Source organism: Falco rusticolus, chromosome 5 (assembly GCF_015220075.1).
Source record: "Falco rusticolus isolate bFalRus1 chromosome 5, bFalRus1.pri, whole genome shotgun sequence".
Classification (NCBI taxonomy): domain Eukaryota; kingdom Metazoa; phylum Chordata; class Aves; order Falconiformes; family Falconidae; genus Falco; species Falco rusticolus.
This window is the reverse complement of record NC_051191.1, coordinates 75,438,317-75,455,157: the sequence shown is the minus strand read 5'-3', so window position 1 is coordinate 75,455,157 and position 16,841 is coordinate 75,438,317. Positions and strand designations below refer to the sequence as shown.

Here is a 16,841-nt window from a genome sequence, read left to right as displayed (position 1 = left end):
AACACCCTTTAAGACTGTAATTGTGGGGTTGTTTTGTTTTGTTTTTCTTCCCCCTAAAGGTAAATGCTGTCAACTGTAACACAAGCTGGAAAATAACTTTGTTCATGAAATTCAGTAGTTATCGAGATGATGTACTGAAAGGAGTAAGTATGATTCTCTTTAATTGTTTTTTTGAATCTGAAAAATCATGCTATATTTGACTGTAGAGAAATATTACATGGTGAATAAAAGAAATGAGGACTTTATGGAGTTGTTGAGAATCCCTCTCTGCTGTCCTTCAACAACCAGAATATTTTTCCTTTGTGTTCTTGTTTTACTAAGTGAAATTGTTCGGATTGTACTAGCTTCCAGCCCCTTTTCACTCCCAGAGGCAACTGAGTCCATGAGAAAAGATGAAGTTCAAACCCAGAATGATGAGGGCTCTGTACAGAATAGCAGTGACACTTCAGCTTATGCCAAGGTGCTAAAAGCAGGTCTAACAGGCTTGCAGAAGGGAGTCGGGCATGAAAGATGACAATAGCTGTAATAAGACAATGTTGCTTTAAATGCTGAGGGATGGCACAGCTTCACGCCTCCAGATCATGCCCTGAGATCATTTACATTTTCATTTTAAAGAAATAAATTTGTCCTCACTTGTACCTTAATAAGTCATTATCAACTGGCTATTTTTCAGCAGGTATCAAGGTACCAACAGTTTTTGAGGAAGAATTTGAAAGGGAAATGTGTAACTCATTTTAGGGATAATGTTTCAGGGAGAGGCAGGAGGAAGCAAAAATGATGTTAGCAGAAAAAAACAGAGAGGGGGCATTGGTTTTGGTTGCAGACTAGAAGACGTGAGTTAATATGATAGAAAAATCTGTTCACTTTCCGTAAATACTAAGAGAGATTAGAAATAAAAAATCCATTTAGTAATGTTAGCTAGAATTAAAAATCACCTTTAGGTTAGTTGTTGCTCACTCTTCATTGCAGTGCTGTGGAACAAGTTTTCACAAAAGTGCGTGGGTATCCTGCAGGACTGAATTATCTCATTTGATTTCCAGACTCAGTGCCGTGATTGTGTGCTCTGCACTTGGTAGCTGCTTCTACAATAGGAAACTAATAAATATTTTCTTCACATCAGCTATGTTGACATCACTGGAGCTAGTACAGATATAGAGGATGAGTCTAGCAGCTTTGCTGCACCACTTAATAATGTTTCTTTTTCATGTTACTTTAGGGAGATGTTGTTAGGCTGTTTCATGCAGAGCAAGAGAAGTTTCTGACTTGTGACGAATATGAGAAGAAACAACATATTTTTCTTCGTACTACATTACGTCAGTCAGCCACTTCTGCAACAAGTTCTAAAGCACTGTGGGAAATAGAGGTATTATTTTTTCTTTTTATAAATATTTTAGGCCCCAAAGGCCAGGGTTCAGTAAAAATACTTTACCACAACATGAATCATTCATAGCCTCTTGATACCATCATACACCTCCCCATAACTATTATTATTTTATGAAGTGGTTTGTGTAGGATGAACACTGAAGAGATGCTTTATTGCTCTGTGTGTGGAGAGAGGATGTTTTCTTACTATATTTACCTGCACTAAAATGATGAAGAGTCAAATCCAGACTTGATGTAAATGTGCGATTTTTTCAAAGCCGGCTGAATGACACTCATGTATCTGGAGTTCTGAGTGTTTATATTTGACTCCATGTGCAATATGGAATATTGAAATTCATCACTGACAAGAAATCTCACAAATGTGATCAAGTCCATTCTTCTGCAACAGGGCACATCAACATCTGTTTAAAGTTAGGCTGAATAAAGGTGGTGTTGCTGAATGGGGGTGATTTTGAAAAGATGGCTAGCAAATATATTTTTGTTTAACTGAGGAACACTGGAAATGGATATGTCTCAAACCCTTGCTCTTCTGGTAATGTAAACCCTACACCCAAAAGTTTTTACATGTTGATCAAACTGCATTTAGAACAGAGCTCCTCACTCAGACATAAGGTTGATTTTTGTCTGAGTGAAGACTGTATAGAATAGAGTATATTGCACTTGTGGATATTTGAGATTACTCCTTAACAGAGACAGAACTGCTAGGTTTGAAGGTAGTAAATGACCTACAGCTCAGTCAAGGGGAAAAAAGAAATAACCTGGGATATTTTATCACTTGAACAAAAATTTATCAGAAGCCCCTGATGTTGTCGAAAATAGAGCTGATGTAAGCGGTGAAACAATATGAGAGATTTGAGTTTTGCTTTTAAGTAGTGCCTATGTAAGTGTAGAGCAGCCACACTTACTTTCTTGAGCACCTGATTCACATGATGTCACTTTAAAGCAAAATTTGGCTTATCATATTTGCAGGGAGTAGATTAATGAGAACATGGAAAGTAATAGCAGTAGTATTTTGTGGCACCTGGCAAGAAATAAATGTAACTAGTTGTTATCTGTTGTGTGAGCACAGAATTCCTGTTTGTGGTAGACTTCGTAATTATGTAGTTTACATATATTTATTTGCAACAACCTGTAGGAAATGTCAGTGATTTAAGTATGATCTTGAGGACCATGATTAAAATCTGTACTTCTTCTTTTAGGTTGTCCATCATGACCCTTGCCGGGGTGGGGCAGGACAGTGGAATAGCTTGTTTAGATTTAAGCATTTGGCAACTGGAAACTACTTAGCTGCAGAGGTAAGAATGTGAATTAAACAAGTGGTTGTGTGCTACCTAACCAAGAACTATACGTGTCCTGCTAATTCAGAACTGCCATAGTACGTAGGTCCACGATGTAGGTCTCTGAAAAGATCTCACACCAGGTCTGAATGGGGAGAACTGGATGTGCATTGCTGTGTCATGCTGTATTGCTATAGCCAGGGCTTGCAAGGAAAATTTTCTGAGCTACTAAATGCTAGTAGGTGAGTTCAAGACAGCATCTAACCTTAATTTCAACTGTGTTGTTTAATCTTGAATCTGCTGTTGTCATGGCAGCCAGGGCAAACACCAGTGTTAAATATCTACCATATTTACACTGAAAATCCTTGAATTCATTTATTTCTCTCTCTAATTTGCCCTTGTTTTTTGGATTAGGGTGGTGATCAGTCAAATATTCTTCTTTTCTGGCTCAGGCAGCCATATACAGAGCAAAGCTTTTAGAGTGCAATTGAGTGCAAAGTAATCATTGAGCTTGATCAGAGAAGTCTCTTTGCAAGCAGTAGAACAGATACTCTAAACTGCTCTAATTGAGGAGTTATCATTCCTTTTTTTTTCCCCCACAGGCTCTAGACTTCCTGAAAAAATGTTTCTATGGTGCTGATTTCAGTTTATTTATTGATCTCTGCCAGCCAGAGTGGGGTCCAAGGCATCCCTGTGTTGCGTAGAAACTTGAGGAAGGACAAACTTGTGTATCGGTGTTGTGACCATTGGTGTTCTGCTAGTGCATTGTGATTATAAGCAGGTTACAGTGCTCTGCTGTTGCACTCTTGTCTTTTGACTAAAATTTGAATAAAGAAAAGTCTAAGGTAGTCTTTGCTCCTTTTGGTGGAACAAAAGGTCTGAGAGGAGAAGGAAGATTTTCCAACTTGTCTGGTTATTATCTGGTACTTCATGTTAAGGCAAAATAGTGTTACCACTCCCCCAAAAAGCAGCTTTAATATTGTTTAAGACCCATAATTGTCCTTAAAATAAAACAGTGCTCTTGACAAGCAGCTGGAATAGAGCAGGTAATACCAAGTTTCTGAAATGGGACAGTCTTCAGTTTTTTCCCTGGTTGCAAGAAGCTGTGAACTTTTTAACTTGTATCTAACCCATGTTAGAACTGGTTTGTGTCCAAGGTGTATCAATGGAATGAAGAGTGGGTGTTTTTCTACTGATTTAGTTAAGTCTGTGTAGGATTGTGTCTTTTGACTTACGCTTGGAAGTATGAGTGTGAAAATTTACAAGAGCCAGTTATATATCACTATATATTAGGGAATCCCTGAAAAAAGACTTGCTCTAAATGAGTTGAATTATGTTTACATCAGTGCAACTTCTGTGTGTGGACAGCTCCTTAGTATTACCAGGCCGCTGATTTCGCTTTCCAGCTCCTGTCTCAGCCTGCACTGATTTCAAAGTAAGAGCAAACAGGAGCTGTCAAACCTTTATGTATTTCTAATTACATCAAAACCAGTGTAAAAACAAACAGTGGACCACCAGTACAGATACTAATATTATTGTCTATCTAAGACTGAATGTAATTTGGATCTTTTCATTTGTTTTAGCAGTAGCTCACAGTGAAAGTTAGAAACCTCATAGGCCTGAGCAGCAAAGAGCATCATCCCTGTAGAGGCAGCGGACCGACATGCCTTAACTGCTCTGCTGTACACTTTCGCCTCCATACTGCAGCAATACTTCAGCTTGGCTGAAGCTGGCTGGCTTTATAGTGTAATTACTATTAACTAATATTAGCTAATTTTCAAGAGGAAACCAGTGCTCCCACCTAAGGGAAGGTTTCATTTTCCTCCCTGCTTACAGTGAGAGATGCTCCTAGTAGAAAGATTTTATTCAGGCTAGGTAGTCTGATGGAAGGTCAAGAAAGGCATCAGGCATTCTGACTGATGGGCTTCCTTCTCCCACCATACCTAATCTGCTCGGGGATTTTCAGGATAAAAATCTTCAGGTGAAGAGGCGTCACACTGCATTGAATGTCGAACCTGAGCTTAGGTCCTTTCTACCTCTGGAAAGGAAATCCCCATCATGAAGGCTTGTAATACAGAGAGTACAATTGGCACAGTAGAGTGAGACATGGAAGAGCATTTGGGTTTGATCAGAGGTGATATGCTGTGACTGGAGAGCAGCATTAGCTACTGTATCTATGAAGTGTAAAATACCTGCTGGTGGAGATATTAAAGGTACCGCTGTAATAAAAACCTGTGAACTAGATTTTACACAGTTCACGTGTCAGGCACAACACACCAGCCAGACATACACGTCAAAGATTTATGAACAGGCAGGCAGGCGTCTACTGTGCGTGAACTAACTTTAAATCAAATGGGCAAAGCTTAGTGAACACTTAACTGTGCTCTTGCAGCACAGGAAGATTGCTCATGGTATGGATTATCAACAGCATCGCACATTGCCATGACCTGATTTTGTTTAAGTTTCCATGATAAAGAGACCTAGAGCGGAATAATGAGTATGAATACATAGACAAAATTCATGAATCTTTTAATGATTCTGTTGTTGCCTAATGATATAATTCCTGTCACATTTTGAGCTGTTGTAAATCAGGATTGATCACCGTTTATAACCATTTTTTTCCTTACTTACTTTTACTTACTTCCTTCCATAAATCAGCTTGATTTGTACCATGGAGGCTTTTACAGTGGAATCTTGCATGGGTCAAGTCTCAGACAATGAGCAGAACTGTTCTTCACCTGGGTGTCTCCTTTTGTTCCTCCACAGTTAGGCTTGCACCTTGTGTGAGCAGTGCTGTGCCTCCTCATTTTCTCTGAGGCATCCTGTGCCACATATAACTGGTCAATCTGATTTGTGATTCGGTGGGTCACTACTGAGCCATGTTGTGAAGGGATGCTACTGCAGCTTGTTAAGGCTGGGGTATGATCTGGGGACTAAAAAAATTCAAGACACTTGCTCCAGAGAATTGAGTAATTTGAAACTAATAAACTTAAAGGTGTTCAATACTACAGTAAGTAAGTTTAAAAAAAAAAAAAAAGTGAGGCAATACATTTGTTCAGGAAAAAAAATATATAGGTGAGTACTTGTAAATCTGATTCTTACAAACTTGAGCGAATGAAGTCAGGATGTCTTAAGTTCTAAATTCCATGTTCCTAAGAATCACAATTGATCATCCAGATTTTGTTACCTTTTCAAAGACTAAGGGTCCTCTGATACCTCTGACTTCTGACACAGTCTCAGATAGTACCACTTCCTTTAATCCTCTTTCCACCTGGCATTACTTAGGCTAATTTTTCATTAATATGCTTTGAAGTTCTTTAAGACCCACTAATACCATAAAGCAACCAAGACCCTGCTACCAGACTATGGACTGAAGGTGGGCCACCCTGAAAGACTCACTGCTAAAGGAGACCCAGTGGAAGACATTTGCTAACTGCACATAGCTGCATTGTCATTCTCCAATTACTGTGCATGTCCTGGGGACATGGTCTGACAGGTCAGATGGATGTATGCTCTCAGTTACTTAAGGTACAGGAGGGATATGATGAAGAAAGGGTTTCATGTTTGGTGGTAAAACTTGGGACACTAGAGATCTGGATAGGTGCTAGTGTCTGCCACATGCCTGGCATTTGGAAACCTGAAGCCACTGGCTCAGATGTTCCTAAAACATTGAAAACTTAAAAAAGTGGAACCAAGTACTCAGCTGAAAAATTGGAAAGAGAAATTCTCTTCTTTGGAGGCAGTGGGAGTTCTGCTGTTAGTGTCAGAAGGGCTTGATTTCACCCAAAAAAGCTGAGCCAGATCCTTAGCAGGAGATTTAGACGCTAAGCCACCAGCTAGGATACAGGCTGCCAAGTTTCATTCTCATCTTCACAGTCAGCAGTCTTTTAGAAAAAGTTCTGTAGAAGGTTCTTTTTTTAGCCCTGGTTACAGCAAAATGACCCAAGTTATTCTGAAGTTTTATATTTATAAAGAGAGGCTGTAAGGTTAGGTGAAAATGGAATGCCTCAAAGTAACAAAGACTTTCCTTTTTTTTTTTTAAAGTCTTTTCAGTGCTTTTACCATGTGTAGAATGCACCCAAATCTATCTATCTGTGTGTGTGAGCGAGCTGCAATTTACTTGAACAGCCTTTCAAACGCTGCAGGTTGGGACCACACAGCTGTGCCTTTCTCATGAATATACCTAACTTTTTCAATATTCTAATCACCCGGATAGAAGTCTCTTTGAACTGAGTATCAGCTTATTGATTGTACTGAGCCAGAACATGCACCTTTAATATTGTTCTCCATGTGTACAGCAGCTCCAGTTCTGTGTTTTCTAAACTGGATAATCTGTACCAAAACTATTAATGCTTGCTGTATGAGGACATTAAACAGAAATATGTGTGCCCATGCATATGTATATGCACACACAAGAAATGCAGGATAAGTCTGTCATTCGTATTAAACTGCTCAGTTGAGATTGATATTACTAAAATAACCACACAAATATATATATATACACAAATATCGAATCACACGCTAGCCTCAGGTATTGCAGTAGACGATAGATGAACCACAGTACACTGCTTGTGAAACATTGTGCGCGCATACATAATCACAGTGTAGAATTTGAAAGGAAAAATATGTGGTAATTCTGTTTTACTTAGTTGAATAGACTAAACTAGAGTTACTGGATACCTTGGCTGAGGTATGGCAGTAAATCTGCTGAGGTAATTGTCTTTAACACTTAATTAACTATACTATACTAAATGAATTAAGGTAATGCAGGTAAGATGGCAGCCTTAATGCTTACCTTCTGCGATTCTTTGAAATTGTGGCTATAAACAAAGCTTCAGATTATTACTGTGCCTTCCAAGCTAGTGCAGAGTACTGATGTTGTTCCAAAAGGCAATCTGTGCCCTGAAGTTCCTCTAGATGAAAGAGAAGAGTGAGAACAGGGTGGCCAAATGCAATAGGTTGAAGCAATGAGCTCTGAGGTAATGGCAGAACCAAAGATACTTTTTCTGAATTGTAGTGTGCTTCATTCATTAAACCAAATTGTTGTTCATATAAAGACCCTTATTGAGTAAAGCTCTTGGGAGTAGCCTTGTCTTTGAAGTCGGTGGAACATGAACATCTATGTGCTTTAGGGGTCAAGGGTGTCTCAGATACTGACCTGGTGGGTTTGGATTTCCCCTAACAGTTCTCACTTGTGCAACCACCCCCTGGACATTGACTATTGTAGGACTGAAGCCCCCACAACAGACACGTTTAACTTCTACATAGGAATATACTTCATAAATGGCTTGTACGGGATGGTTGGGATGGCAAGCTCTTTAGCACATATTCTGATGATGGACAAGTCACAGAGATAAAGCTGTGCACTAGCTAGCTACTTTGGGCAGAAGCAGCAATCTGATGTGCATCCCCAGTGCATGTCCCACTGGAAAACTCCTCTGGCCTTCTTATAGGGTTTGTTTTCTTCTTTCTGCAAGAGTGAAGGTGCAGGGTTTAAGCTGTAAAATGGATAAACTCCCATCAGAGTTCTGTTCTAAACTCTTTTGTTAAAGTCCCACGTGAAACATACTTCCAGCTTTGGCATTATTTTAGCACTAGATTCTCAAAGGAGCTTCTTTTGAAGGTAGGCGTGATTGAAGCCAGTTGGCCTGAGCAGCAGAGGGTTACATGCACGTGAGATGAAATGACAATTATATGAATATTCTAAATTGAACAGTAAGTCCAGTCCAACTCACCAAGGCTGTAGTTTGGTGGTAAAAGCACTTCAGTGGCAACATGGGCTTGCAGAACTGTCGTGTTTCTGCAGGTACCTGGTTGTGGTCCTGTGACAGAGTGTGCCATCCCTGAGGTGGTATTAGCACAGACTCCACAGTGCAGGGAAGAGGGAACAGTCTGTGCTGCACGCAGGGCTGCTGAGCTGAGGCACCGGGGCACGAGCGGCTGGGGTGGGTTAACAGGAGTTGCTGAAGGCCTTGCCTTGCGGGGTTGTCAGCTGAACTTCACCTTGTGCTGGGGTAGACCACTTGCTGAGAAATCTTGAATCAACGGCCAATAAAAGTTACTCATATTTCTGTCATCTTTCTTGAGTCATTTCTTCCCATATTATGTCACAGTTCTGTCAGAACTGCCCAAGTTTCTTTTCAGAGTAGCTTAAGTACATCACTCACTTTAAATTGAGAACTGCTGTTAATCTTGGTTTATGTTCTTTTAAATGGATTTCTGTTATGTCTCAGTATTAAAAACATTAGCCAGCCGTATGATATATGTCATTACAAAGCCATACTATTCATAATAAATTTAATCCTGTTGTAATAATCACTTGATTTGGATAATGGTGAATATAGTTGAGCACATGTTCGAGTTAATATTGATAGAAAATAATTATCCCCTGCCTTCTGAATAGGGCATAGTAAAGAAGCGGAACTTGCTACCCTGAGAATACAAAACAAAGCACTTAATGAGATTTTAAGAAAGATTACATATTTGTATTAGTAATAGTATCTTCAGCATTAGCTATGATAAAAAAAATGTAAAAGGGAAACAGTTCCTCTTTAGTTTTATGGACTTACTTTTCTTTCACCTTCTTAAACTGCTGTGGAAAATGGAGTACTGCATAGGATGTTTTATTAATGCAACTGAGACTGACTATTTGAAGGCCATAATTTAGGCCTTTTGATATCCAGTTTTTAGAAATTGGACTACTGGCAGAGGCCTCCTGTGTTCAGGAAGCAAAAATGGACCACTGTTTGCCAGAGTTTGTTTTTTGGGTGACATGCAAGCAAGCCTTTGCAGAAAAAATTATTTATCCTCTGATCATACAGCTCATGCAGGGGAGGAGAGCACAGTGGTAGATGCTCTGTGGTTCCTTCTGCCTTTAGAAACAGTATGGCAGGTAACTGGATAAAACTGGGCTTGTTTAACTGAGATGTGCAGGTGCGTTTTGCTCAAGGGTAACAGTTTGCAAACCGGAGAAGGTACCAGGAGATGGCAGCATCCACCAAGACCTTCACACATCTGCTCACACATTTGATTTGTTGATACTGCGGGACCTCCTTACCCGGAGGTTGCTTCAAAATCTTCCATTTGAGTCTTTTTTTCCCAGTCTCTTCATTAAATGTTAATACAGCATTCTGATTAGTTTCTGTCTGTTGGTCTCAGTGATTAGAGGTTCTTGTTAGAAAAAGGGCTTGCCAAGGTGACAGGGTGAACTCAACACCGTAAGCCTTATTTCTGTTTTTCACGTCTCATAGGAGGCATGTGGTTTTGTTTTAAAGCTCTATAAGGAATGAAGGATAATTTACAGCTATGTGCGAAGAGATGGAAGAGATACAGAGACTAGAGGAGGAGGAGGAGGATGGATTACTGATTTACAGAGCCCGTCTAACCTGTTCCACAGACTTGGATAGGGCTTTTTAATGTGACAGAGTTAGAAGCTGTCCATTTAGCAAAACCCAGAGCTAGATTTTTCCAAGGTTTTTAAGAATCTTGAGAATGCAGCTAAGCTTCTTGAGCTGACTTGTATTGACTTTTGTGGAACTTAGGAACAACATTTGCATCTGTCGGTGTGCAAATACCTTCAGAAATCTGGATCTCTGAGGAAGGTTTTTTTCCCCCCAGCCAGCTAGTTTTGCAGCAGTGGTCTGTGACTCTGTTCAGCTAGGCTTTTTCAGTCCTGTCTGAAGTTGGCTGTGTTTGAGCCTTGTCTGTATACATGTTTAGGAGGAAGGGAAGTGTGAAGCCGTTAATGCAGCATTTATTGTCATTTAGTCATTGTAAGGACTGCTTCTGTTATTAAAAATACGACAACTGCTGTATTGCATTTTGATGTGTTCCAAAATAGCAAATGTAGACATGTGGTCTGTTCTTTAATGCATTTTTTTTTGCTTATTATTTCAAGATTATTTGAAAAGCTTTTATTCAATTATATTTGTGTATCTTTTTTTTTGATGCTTGGAGGTTTAGAAGGTTTCCCTTGTTCCCTTGTTTGTGTTTTATTGTTGTTGGGTTTTTTTGTGTGTGTGCCTGTTTGTTTTTTTAACAGTAGAAATGTTATAATGTCTGATCCAATCATCCCTAGTTATTTCTGGGAGGACCACTGAAAGACATGTGGGATATTAATATTTAGAATGTAACAGTTGAAGAGATGAGGATGCTTTTTCGCATAGCACATGTTGGCGTGGAGCCGCTGAAGCGCATAACTCATAACTGAGGTTATGGCCCAGCATTCAGGTTAGACTAAAGCGTCTCTTAGACATTTTTCTTTCTTTTGACTTCCTCTGCAGAATGGGATATGGCCATGTGGGACTGAACACCATGTGCTGGTGGGTGGTCAGGTTCTTTGCCCTTGATCACAGTAGAAGCAAAGGGATTTCCCAGTCACCGCTCCCTCCTGGCCTAATGTAGAGCTGCACGTTGTGGCGCCTCCAGCTCATGCTGCTGGTGTGAGACCTTTAAATCAGTGGTGAGTCAGGCATACCAAACCATTGGCCTGCCATTGCTTACACAGCAGCTAAAAATGCCATCAAGGTGACCTATCCTTTCTTCTTGTGATGAGGGTGAATAATTGGGACAGGCAGGCATCAGAGCTGATTCCTATTCATGTTTTGGACTAGCAGGGACAGCTGTCGCTGTCCACCTCATGCTGCCTTGTGCCACATGGGGGGCCTGAAGCAGACAAAAAAAATCAGCCTCCCAGCACTCCCCGGAAACTCCTCTGATCTGCTAAGACATGGCTTATAAAGCAAAACAGCAGAAAAATGCAGTCCTGAAATAAAAGACCTTTAAAGACTTCTAAACTTTCCTCAGATGATGACTATCAGGAACTTTGTGCTGGTGCTGTGGCAGGATTGAATGGGTTTTATCGAGGTAGAGTCATAGCTAGTCTTTCTCCAGCAAGTTAATAAAATGGCAAAAGTCCTTTGAATACCACCAAAGTCTTTGAAATTGTGCAAAAGTCCTTTGGATTTATTGAAAGCTAATCAGTATGACATTAACAAATAACAAAGCAAGCCTAATGAAGGTAAAAGATTTGAGAAATGTTTTTTTTTTCTTTTGTGTTGGCTTTTTTTCCTGAAACACTTGCCCTTGTTGATTGGGTGACAGGCAGTGTGTTAACAGGCTGGTTATCAAATGAAGTGGGAACTGTTTATGTGTGTTGAATTAGATCCTTTTATTCTTTCTCTGTCAGGGTTTACTTCATAAATGTGCGTTTTAACCAAGTTGTTAAAATGCTCATTTAGCTGAAATTTGGCAATCTAAATCTTTCCTTGATGAGATGTTTTAAATATCCTTTACCTAGTCAACAAAATTTGATTAAAATCAGCATGGGTGTTTCTTTCCCCAAACTCCTCTCTCTTCTTCTTAATTGTGTCCAAAAATAGCCTGTTTGGGTACTTTCCATGCATTCCTCTAAGAAAGCAGCATTCAGCATGAAAGAGATATTCCAAACTGTTTGTCCACAGTTGTTGGACTGTAAAGCATATTTTACTAAGTAAAGATGCAAAAATAAAATTAAACCCAGGAATAACATGTTAGTGAGAAGTGTTCTGCTCAATTGTAAAATCTCAGGAGATTATGCACTGTGTAGTTTTATGTATTAAAACCTTTAAGATTTAGCTTTGCCTAGCTTTAATCAGTAGGAATATCATCAGTGGAGATGACAGAGCCTGGAACTTCTAGCACTCAGTCTAGCAGAATACCTTTGAGAATTACCAGGGCACTTGCATTCTCTGAGCACCAAGTACCAGAAGTAACACACAAATACACACAGATGAAAGTTGTCTTCCTGCTGTGCAGACTCTGCAGGAGGATGATCACATTGTGAGGACGCTAGGCAAAAATTCAGGAATGAGATTCCTGATAATTCCAGATAACTTTAACCAGAAACAGTTAAAATACTTTGTCTATACCTCAGTTTTCCACCTGTAAAAGATGGCTTCTATTATGTGTTTGTCACACATACTTTCTACTGGGGGCTTTCTGCTGCTCCCACAGTATGAGTATATTAGTATATGTATGCATTCATATGTCTGCTTTTTTTACATACCGCTGTGTACAAAGGCTGAGCCTGCAATCTGTCTAAGAGCCATCAATTTTTATACATCCAGGAGGACCACTTGCAATGCTGACCCTGACCTTCAGGCTCTTTCAGATACCCTGTGCAGATCACAAGTTGGGAATTTGGCTTCTTACAAAAATGTGCAAGTAAATGCTAGTTTTGTTTAAAGGATGTATTATCTTCTCTGTAGTTGCAAGTCTTTCTATAAATGCCAAAATAGTCGATTTTCATGTTTAAAAATATGATTTTGTGTGGTAGTTGTGGCCTTCTTATGATACTGAATTTTATTGTCCGCTGTTGAGTCTGCTAGGCTGCTTCCACGCTCTTTTCTCCCCAGCAGATTTAGATTCCAAGACAAGTTGAGGTCCCAGATACTTCTTGTGAACTATATTGTGCAAATTGCATTTGCAGGTACAGTGGTGCTTCCCTGTTGATAGGACCTTAGCATAAGGAAAAGCTTATGCAGCACCTAAGTCACTGTGTACTGTTAGCCTGTGCGTGTAAAACTGTGATGTCTTCCATGGTGCTGTGATGTGAGAGAAAAGTTGATACAGTAGCCCCATTTTCTGGAGCTGAAGAGATTTTATGTAGGCTGGAGGGTGTGTAGAGTTGGGTCTGGGTTCATATGTATAAGCAACTGAAGAAGATGAAGTGTCTGCGTGTCATAAATCATTGTCATTGGAGCTGTGAGAGCTGATCACCTTAGCCTTGCCCAAATGCAAAATCCCCACAACAGAGCTGGCCTTCTGCATGGTGGTGGAGTGAAGGACAAGCACAGCTACTATCAGGTGGCCAGTTCACTGCTTCACTGATGTGAATTCTTCTTTGTCCTTCCCTAGTTGTTCTCTACTAATGCAGTCTGTGTTACTTGATGTAGACCACCTCCCTTACCACCATATAGCGATTGCCGTTTACTCAGGTAGTTGGGTTGTGTGGCCTTATGTAGTGGGTGAGTGTTGGGATGTTATGGTGAGTCTCATGAGCTTGCCATAACATGGAATGAGTTTCAGGGTCTTTGATATTGTTTATCTTTCAGCCATGAGGCAGCTGAACTCTCATTTTGTGATACCTTTTTTGCTCCCATGCATGGAAAGGTAAAAAATGGCTGTAAATAAGTTTGTTGAAAAACAAGCAGCAGAGAATTAGAATTTCTGGATTATTCTGCATTGGAAAAGAAGCTGTTGCAGATATACTCAAAAAAACCCCCAAACATTTAACGAAGTTATTACAATAATGACTTATACAATCACACTTGCTTGAGCTCTGCAGTTTACAATGCATCGTGTTCTCACTCCATATTGACTGTATGCACCTTCCAGTGGTGTTTTATAGAAATATACAGTACTGTATTTCATCTACATTTCAGTAACATTGCAAATTCAACACATCCAATGACACAAAAAAGCTTGAAGGCTGCTGAGCTTCAACAGGGCCCATTTTAGCATAGTATTCTTAGTACTAAACACCTGCAAAGAATTTTACTTGCTTTCATTAGCAGCAAGGAAAAAAGTTATTAATGTTATTTTCAAGGATTCTTTTGTTTTGGAGGCTTACTGAAGAACATGGAAGCGATCTTACATAAATCAGAAAAAGCAATAGATTTTGGAGCGTTAAGACTGTCACTGTGTCCTTAGCTGATTGTGCTGTACTTCAATATTGAAAAGGACTCAGAACAAGTGTAATATGACATGCACTACATGATTTATGCCACTCTACCCGAAGAATATAGTATGGGATAATGGCTAATACTCATTTTCAGAGATACTCAGCACCAACAACTTCAGCTGAAATGAAAATGAAAGTGGCAGCTGCTCAGCACAGCCAAAAATGGGGCTGTGAACATCAGCCCTAAAACTGCCTTCCGTTGTGTTTACAGTTTAACATCAGCATCTCAAAACTTTCTGTAAAGAACTACTTTTTAGTTACATTATTTCTGTTACAGTGGGGCAAGAAAACCCGTCATTAAGGATGCACTTTATTTTTCATTTGAGCCTTCTGTCTCCCTCAGCCTCAGTCCACAAGTGAACTATTTTGGAGATTTGAGGGCAATCTGTTTAGTCATTTCTAAGTAGGCAAGAAGTGGCGTGGGAGAGAGTTTTTCCTAGTTTTTCCTGTTGCTATATTTTTTTTTAAAGCATCATTATGGTGAAAGCAAACAGCTGAAGAATAGCACAATTCAAGGCCTGATTCATACTGGGTAGAAAAGTGTATTCACTGGGGCCCTTAAATGAAACACTATAGATTTATCCCGTTTGAAGATATAGTCCTCAGTGCACAGTTCTCTCTGGTGCTGATTCTAGTGTCAAGCCTGAGATGACTCAAACTTTTTCTTGCTTGCTTACAGCCAGCAGAATCTGAAGGTAGGGTAGAATTTAGCCTTTCTGTACCTTCCCTGCACCTGTGCTGGAAGGCCAACATGTATGGCTGTGACTGAGGAGCACTGCCTGGTAATTTTTTCAGTTCTGGATGGAGGACCAAAGGTACAGAGTCCAGCTTGGCTGTTAGAATGGGCAACTAGAATTATTCTGAGGTGTCAGGTGAACAAATGTAATGCTGAAAGAAGTGTGAGAACTTACAAAGAAACCAAACCTATCCGAACAGTTACATATATATGTATGTATAACTTCTTGTTGTCTGTTGTTCAGCGTTCACACCCCATTCCTGTTGCCGTATAACAGAAGTAGGTGGGAGCAGGAGCTAGGAGACTGTGTGAGAGTGTCGTGGAGGAGCAAAATGCAAAATTTGGAATAGGTGTCAATGCAGGGAGGAAAGCAGGCTGTCTAAATTAGATTTGTGAGGGTAACACAGTGGCTAATGCTAATACTGAGATGAAGACGGGGCAATAAACCTCTGGCCATTTCTGTGTTAGCACATCAAGTCATGATGCAGAGGGAAGGTATTTTCAGCAGTTCTAGGAATATCTAAAAGTTTTCCTCCTTTCTTCAGGCTCATGATGTGGAGAAGAGCTGGCTTTTTTGGGGGTAAAGGGATATAAATGACACAGTATTAATAAAAACCTTATAAACTTAATAAAAACTCTTTACAGTAGTTGTCTGGGTGTTATTAGTTATTAGCCTGTGTTGTTAGATGTATGATGACATGATATTGAAAAGTTTTACTGGAATTCATTCAGCCTGCCCTGTGTAATTCACTTCTGACTCTTGCACGCTGGTAATGCCAAATTCAAAGCCAAGAAAACAACTGTACTTATCTGTAAGATGTATACATTGTTTGTTATTTAAGAACTAAATTACCTTATATAACTAATAATTTCACTTTAGCATTTTCAATGCTTTGACAGCATATCTTCTGTCAGGGAATATGGTAAATATTGAGGCAAAATTTTTTCATTATGTAAGTCAAATCTTGAAAGGTTTCATGTGCAGCCAATGTGTGGGCATATGTGTGTTTGTTTATTTGAGTATATATCTGCCTACATAATCCCTCATCTTCTAGTCTATGTATTTTTGCTGTCAAAAGTAAAATCCTATTCAACACTGTTAAATAGTAATACTTTACACTTACTATTATATAGTCTTTCATTCAAGCTTCTCATGCTACTTTAGTTATTAATTAAGGCTTGATAATCCTGGCATGACATAGAAAATATTATCCCCCTTAATAATGGTTAAACAGAACCACAAGGTAACTAAACACTTGTCTGTAGTGGCATTGCCATTCCTGTTTCAAAGATGTGTTTATTGGGAATCCACTGTCTTCCTGTAAAATCTCAGTAGACATGAAGCACTTTAATTTTTATCTCAATATATTTTCTCAAGGTCAGTGCTGGAAGTGGCTCTGTGTGTGTGTGACTGTAATTTGCTGTGTTTAGGTCAGTAACTATCTGTGCTGTCTTCATTGTTTTTAGTTTTGGTTGTTTGAGATTATTCTCTTGAGTTAACAAGCTTGATTGCAAGATGCACTTTTTTGAAGTGAGGACATAGCCAGTTAAGTCAGTCAGAAATTGAATCAGTAATTCTTAGACTCTTGTTCTCATATTGCTTCTAAATACTCCACTGTCCTTTTGCAAGATGGATACATAATACAGAACTGAACCAAACTCTCCCCCTAGTTCCTAAATGTCTAAAAGCTATCAAGATAGTATTTGACTTCTTTTCTTTTCC

The 16,841-nt window shown here is 39.4% G+C and overlaps 1 protein-coding gene across 1 annotated transcript in view; it reads left to right on the top strand.

Annotated features, from left to right (window-relative positions):
• ITPR2 (inositol 1,4,5-trisphosphate receptor type 2) overlaps positions 1 to 16,841 on the top strand; it is a 268,073-nt gene that overhangs the window by 50,074 nt on the left and 201,158 nt on the right. Inside the window, 3 exon segments of the mRNA XM_037387540.1 lie at positions 60 to 143; positions 1,217 to 1,363; positions 2,583 to 2,678. Coding sequence (XP_037243437.1) covers positions 60 to 143; positions 1,217 to 1,363; positions 2,583 to 2,678 — 327 coding nt within the window.